Raw genomic sequence first — 7,500 nt, forward strand, 5'->3', positions numbered from 1 at the left:
GTTTCTTGTCACCAACAATGTTGACCTAAGATTTTTTTTTTTTTTTTTTTTTTTGCGACATGACGACAGAGAAGCTTTCTTGTCGACAAAAAAGGAGTCTTTTTTCAATTTCAAACACACACAAAACAAAAGAAAAATACATAAAATATAAAAATAACTATACATATATGTTTATATATATGTATATATATACATATATATATATAAATATATATATATATATACATATATATATATAAACATATATATTTGTGTATTAATGTATAAGGATATTAGAATAAAAAAGACTACAAGAGATCATAAGACCTACACTAGGCAGTTCCATGTCCATTACCACCTATCATCCCCATCCATAAAGTTATCTAACCTTCTCTTAAAACAATTGATTGTTTCAGCGCTAACTACATGGTTATTAAATCTATTTCATTTATGAACCACTCTATTGGTAAACCAGTTGTCGGAGTGAAAGAAAAATTAAAAGAAAAGAAAACGAAATAACTATATATTTAGGCTGCCAACTGCAGCCTACGTCAATAGAGTACAATTCTTACATAAATTACTTAAACCGTTTGGGTACTTTTCCAACCCACCCATCCCGATGACAGAGGGGTATATATAGCTTAAGTAGTTTAGTAAGAACTGTACTGACGAGGGTTGCAGCTGGCAGCCGAAACATATAGATTTTTTCCTCCTCGCCTTTCACTCCGACAGTGAAATTTTTGTATGATATGTATGGATATTCATTACACCCAGGTAAACTCCTGTCCTGGCTTTGATTTAGTTATCTCGTAACGTGGAATTGATTCAAAGAGATGGAGACAAACACACACACACACACACACACACACACACACAGAGAGAGAGAGAGAGAGAGAGAGAGAGAGAGATAGCAATACGTAGAGAGTAGTAGCTATGATAACGTAATTACAAGTGAAACAACGGACTCGTAAAAAATTAAGTCAAGGTTATCATTACCATTGTGTCTCTACAATAGTTCAACAACGTGTGAGCCCACACAGTATCTGTTCTTTGTATGGTCGGTAGACATCTTTTACAATCAGCTAAAGGAGCTTTGGTGCAGCCATGATAGGCCTTGCAAGTCTGTGGTGGCTCGGTACGGCTTCCAACCCTCAAGGAACTGCCTTCAAATGATGGAATGATTCCTCGGAGACGACGGATAATGATAATAATAGTAATAATGATAATGGTAATAATAATGATAACAACAACAACAGTGATACAAATAAAATAAAAAAAAAAAACGCTCGAGATACTTTCATGGAAGAGGGACAGGAAAGAGAAGAGCGCCAGAATCCAGAAGCGGCTCTTGAAGACTTTGGTTTCTTCTTCCTCAGGTTTTTCAGGGTCCTTCGCCTCTTGGTTTCCTTCGAAGGACGCGCCGAAGCCTTCGTCCCTTCGTATGCCATCAAGGCTTCTGATCGTATCTTGAAGAAACATCACAAGAGTAATGAGGGGAGGAAGAGTTCAAGTTAGAATACGTGACCAGGATTTTTTTCACACAAGTTGGAGGGTTCTTATGCAAAATTGAGTCTTGTTTTCACTCTTAAGATTCAACAAAGAAAGTACGTGTGTATTGCATGGTGCTTATCCCACATGAGGCATCGATTGCATTACCTTTAAGACATTGGGAGCTTTAGTTACACCTTTATGCATCAGAGTCACACACCACTCTTTTATAATTGGAGACTAGTCTCCACTCAAAAAAAGAAGGCTGGTCACTTTTAATTCCTACTAACTCTCCTATTTACCTTCCTAAATCTCCCACTAATCCGCCTCTTTGGCGCGATATTATCTCCAAAAATAGAAACGCTGGTTAGCACCAATAAAATACAGTGCATGGTTTAAGTACCATGAACAGACATTATAAACGCAAACATCTTTTGTTCATAAGTCTTACCATTGCCAGCGTTGATAGTGCTCCCTCCCACTCTGATGCAAAGTTGAGACCATAGTGCCTTGTTTTTGTTCATAATTCTTACCAGTGCCAGCGTTGATAGTAACATAATTCATGCCGTTGGGACTCCTTAGCTGCTCCCTCCCACTCTGATGCAAAGATGAGACCATAGTGCCTTGTTTTTGTTCATAATTCTTACCATAGCCAGCGTTGATAGTAGCATAATTCATGCTGTTGGGACTCCGTAGGTGCTCCCTCTCGCTCTGATGCAAAGTTGAGATCATAGTGCCGTGTAGATGCCTCCCCGCCGCCGTGAAAAGTGAAAGGGGCAACGGGTATTGGAGGTCCGTAAAATACGGAGACAACCTGAAAAAATCCGGGACTTGTAAAACACACTCTACGTTTTCTTGTTTTTATTTCTTTTAATCTAAAGTAGATGTATGTTTTAAATTGAAGTGTAGCAGGGCATAGATTCGGGAAGTGTACCGATGAGAATAGACAGTGAGAAGTCAAATGGAAATCACTACTACAGACTCACTAGATACAATAAGTTCCAAATATGTCGAGCAACTTTTTTTTGTGTGTAAGTATTAAGTTCTGATCAGGTAGCTCTTCCTATTGTGCACAGCTGTTCAAAATCTGAACATGGACACAAACGATGTGCTAACGATGGGAAATAGTTCTATGGGAGGCTGTTTCGTTATCTCAAGTTACGTCAACTGATTACAAGGTGAGTGTTACAAGGCTGTACGCACATAACACATAGGCGTTTTAGGGAGGTCAACAATGTGCATGTGATCTGTGTGATGTTTGCCAACGGTAGGGTGTGAGAGTGAGCTCCGTGTGGTTCTATCTCGATGTGTCTTACAACGGTTTGAAGAACAAGAGGACATCCTGTACCAACCCTTTCCTTTCTTTTTGTCACACTTTCGGTACCTCTACTTTTGTTTCACTTCTGCTACCCAAAACACCATCATTTCGCCTATTTTCAATTACATTCTTCATGTGTTTGGAAAACACATCTAGTACACGACCAGTATAACGATTTGAAGAACAAGAGGACATCCTGTACCAACCTATTTCTTCTTTTTGTCACACTTTGGGTACCTCTACTTTTGTTTCACTTCTGCTACCCAAAATACCATCATTTCGCCTATTTTCAATTACATTCTTCCCGTGTTTGGAAACCACATCCAGTATACGACCAGTATAATGATTTGAAGAACAAGAGGACATCCTATACTAACCTTTTTCTTCTTTCTGCCACACTTTGGGTACCTCTACTTTTGTTTCACTTCTGCTACCCAAAACACCATCATTTCGCCTATTTTCAATTACATTCTTCCCGTGTTTGGAAACCACATCCAGTACACGACCAGCACCAGTAACGACCGTCCCACTTGTAGCTGGTATTACTGCTCTTACACAACACTTGCCGACATAAAACACTACACACACACCTGGACCCATACCTCATGATTACTGATGACCTCATTCTCACCTCCCCACCTTCAGCCTGCATCCTCCCCCACACCTCTACCCTTGCCCTCCCCTCTCCCCCCTTACCCTCCCCAATCCACTCCCCCTCCTCCTACCAAACCTGATCCTAACCCTACCCAACCCATCGCAGCAACCTCCAACACGTACAGAACACGAAACATCAACATCATATAATATAACATTGATGGCATCAGCACGAAAAAACATAAACCCGAACACTTTCTCAAACAACAAAACATACGCGTTGTCATCATACAAGAAATAAAACTCCGACACTAACGAAAAACACCCTCATTTGATAATTTCACCACCATCAGACAAAACTGGACCGACGGTGGACTCGTCACCCTTGTCCACCAATCCACCTGTTTTGTGGACACCAGTACCACCACCAAATCCCTCATCCCTCCCACCGACAGCACCACCAAAACCTAATCAATCCAAATCCGAACAGGTAATAAATCCACAATCACAATAGTTAACATGTCCATCCCGTTCCCCTCCGATCATCCCCCGCAATCCCCAAAACCCTCAGGCTTAACTTCAACCAACTCACCATTGTTCCCAATCTTATCCTGTGTGGAGACTTCAACGCCAAGATGTCGGCCTGGTAAGTCAGCAACCCCGACACGGACAGAGGGTTTGATCTACAGAACAAGCTCGACTGACTATCCATCATGAACAAGACCCATAATCATACACATATCCTCCATCAAGCCCTCTACACCCACTCCTCTCCTGACATCACCTGTCTCCCCTGTTTAAACCCAACATCTTCTTGAAAGATGGCCATAGCCCTCGGATTCGTTCATCTTCATATCATCACCAACACACGATACACCCTAGTTGGCGACATACACATACACCAATTACAAAAGAGCAAACTGGGGAACTTTCACTGAAGAGACAGAACAGCACTTCGGGGCCCTGAGCAGTACACCAATCACAACATAGACACTGTTGTGCACACCTTCAACACAACCGTGCAAAACGCAGCTAAGAGATACATCCGCAGACAACAGAAAATCACACAACACAAATTTCAAACCAGTGATTCGAGGCCTCATCAGACACTGTAACAAACTAAAACACGCCACCCCTATACCTATCACTCAGAACATAACAGACCAAATAAAAGTACTTAATACTGAGATAAACAGTATAATACATGAACAAAAAACACTAAACTGGAAAGCATTTGTCAACATAATAATGAAAAAAACAGTACAAGATACTCAACAGCATTACACTATCCATCAGTAACACAGTACACTCTCACACACCAATCAACGCAACAACAGTCCGCCCTCAAGCGGACAATAGCCAAACACTCTCATAAATCACCACGCAGATAATCCATCTCATCCCTCACACTAGCGATCGACGCATCATCCGACGTAATAAAGACTTCCCCACAGACCCAGACTACGTACCCTTCATAGACAACCAGATGAAGCATAACCTCAATCACTCATCCGCTTGTGGTCCGGACAAGATAAGTATCATTCACCTAAAACACCTCAGAATACACGGCATACATACACTCACCAACATAGCAAACTACAGCCATTCACACGGCACCATACCCAACATTTGGAAGCAGGATTGTGGTACTCGCCCAGGCGACCAAAGCCCCTCCTGGGGATAGGTGCCACCTGCGTAGAGCCGGTGTCCAGGGATGCTTGCTGCAGTTTAGCCCCCAACTCTTGGGGTTGGGCGATGGTCCTACGACAAAGACGCTGCCGCACCACGACAAAGAAACTAATACTACAATATACAAACAATTCATACGCTCAGTGATGAATTATGCGAGTCCTGCATTGGTACCTAATCTCAGTGAGACACAACTCAACGCCCTTGAGACCATACAAAACAAAGACCTTAAAACAATTACAGGCTGCACAAATACAACACCTACAGATTATCTACACTATGAAAAAAAGTCCTCAAAGTCAAGGATCACCTTGACATGAGAGACACACAAACACTTGCTGCAGCCTCCACAAACACAGCACACCCACTACACTACTTAGCAGAACAAAACAAGAAACATAAAAAACACCCAAATACCTATATCACACACAAATACTTTCTTCTCTTCCTCCACAACCACCAAATACCAGACTCCAGAAACATATTCATAATCACATCACTCACTGCTCCATTAGCACACTAAAAGACAACACATTGCTACATGCCAGACCCCCTGATATCCACCCCTCTGAATCCTCTCTCCCACGAAAGGACAGAGTCCACTCGGCCAGACTGCGGTGCGGCCACCACCAAGCCCTTCTAAGCTACCAGAAGAGTCTGGGTGATAGCATTGTGGACAACTGCCCAGGATGTAACACTTCGCCCCATACTGTTCAACACATAATGGAAGACTGCATTATACACAATCACGCATGCAAACAACACAACATACACTCTATAAAGGATTTGTGGGAAAACCCCGTTCCGGCCATGGCATTCCTTGGGGAGACGGGACTGCTCGGACAGACAGTCTAGGGAATGACAACAACAATAACATCATTTTGAAGCATGGCAAAATAATCATAATATCCAAACCTAAAAAAAAAAAATAAAACAGCTCCAGCATCACATATACTCTTCCTCCACAACTACCAGACACCATCCTCCAGAAGCAATCCATAATCATATTGCTTAATGCTTCATCAACAAACTAAAAGATAACACATGACTCCCTAATATCCATCCCTCTGAATCCTCCCTCACCCGAGAGGACATAGTCCACGTCGGTTTAGTTCGTGATTTGATCTCTAGATTACTCGTTTTGTAACAAACGGACACTGTTGTTTTGTTGAGTGCACTGCCGCGTTTTTTTCTTTATGCTTCTTTGTTCATTAATCTGGGTAACTGAAATTAGCAGTTATCTCAGAGTTGGAAGAACAAAGCTACTATAACTACAAGCCAAAATTCACGGAGGAAAAAGGAGGCAAGTAAACAAATTAAACGTCGACGCATATCTACACCAAGCCAAGGAATTCAGTTGTTCTGAGAGCCTTCACTCATTGTTCTATATGCCCCCTCCTTCACCAAGATTTTCAACACCTACAACAAGTCCTAGTGAACAACGGCTTTTCTAAAAAGGACGTCCAGTCTATCATCAACCAAAAATGGACACACATTTGAGTAGTGACAACCAACGCTCATAGAAACGCCCTTCGATCCCTTTGCATTATAGATCTTTTATGAGTACAACGTACCGCACCGATGCAAGAGTTTTTAAGGAAATAATTAAACGTAGGACCCCCCCCCCTACACACCCTGAGGACAAGCTGGGGCTCCGTTTTTTATATATAAAAACCTCAATACCTCCAACCCGATCTTAATGAATAACCCTTTCCGTGCCCATAACACCCTCAAAAGTAAACTCGTCTATGAATTTATCTACCCGCACGAGGACTGTAAGATATGTCCTTCTTCCTTATACAGGAATGACGACAACTTCTTTCTCGGCTCCTCACTTCTCATTTACAGAACAGTTCCAAAGATACATTTTACAGAAATACATAACACCTAATTGTCCAAGCAGATCTTAGTCGATTATACTATGATCCTCGACTCTGCCAATGACAGCCACCGGTTATATATATATATATATGTATATATATATATATATATATATATATATATACATATATATATACCATTTGCAGGCGATAAACCAACTAATCAAGAAAACGACAGAATACAATAACCTCTGTGTTTAGCTTTTGTAGATTACGAGGCCTTTTACTCGGTAGAACATATAGGAATACTAATTCGCTACACAAGCAGGGTACAAGCGAACAGATCGTAAGAGTTTTAGAAAAGATTTATGCGAAAGGTACCGCTATAACTCGACTACACAAAGATACAGAAAAGATCAAGATCGAGAAAGGAGTACGGCAAGGTGATCAAATTACTCCTAAACTATTTACAGCTTGCTTGGAAGATATTTTCAGAAGATTGAGTTGGGAAAAGAAAGGTTTAAAGATTAATGGCGAAGATTTGAACCACCTAAGATTTGCGGATGACATTATTCTTATTTCAGAAAGAGCAGAAGACTTGCAAGATATGAT

General features: G+C 41.2%; 1 protein-coding gene across 1 annotated transcript in view; it reads right to left on the reverse strand.

The window, feature by feature from the left end:
- The window catches only part of LOC143040805 (uncharacterized), a 35,028-nt gene that overhangs the window by 433 nt on the left and 27,095 nt on the right, over nt 1-7,500 (reverse strand). Inside the window, exons 2-3 of the mRNA XM_076212240.1 lie at nt 2,115-2,281; nt 1,275-1,445 (exon numbers count right to left, since the gene is read on the reverse strand). Of these exons, the coding sequence (XP_076068355.1) occupies nt 1,275-1,445; nt 2,115-2,199 (256 nt within the window). The 5' untranslated portion in view covers nt 2,200-2,281. The remainder of the gene's footprint in view (nt 1-1,274; nt 1,446-2,114; nt 2,282-7,500) is intronic.

The sequence above is a fragment of the Oratosquilla oratoria genome, chromosome 29, assembly GCF_046742065.1.
Source record: "Oratosquilla oratoria isolate Oo_2021 chromosome 29, ASM4674206v1, whole genome shotgun sequence".
Lineage (NCBI taxonomy): Eukaryota > Metazoa > Arthropoda > Malacostraca > Stomatopoda > Squillidae > Oratosquilla > Oratosquilla oratoria.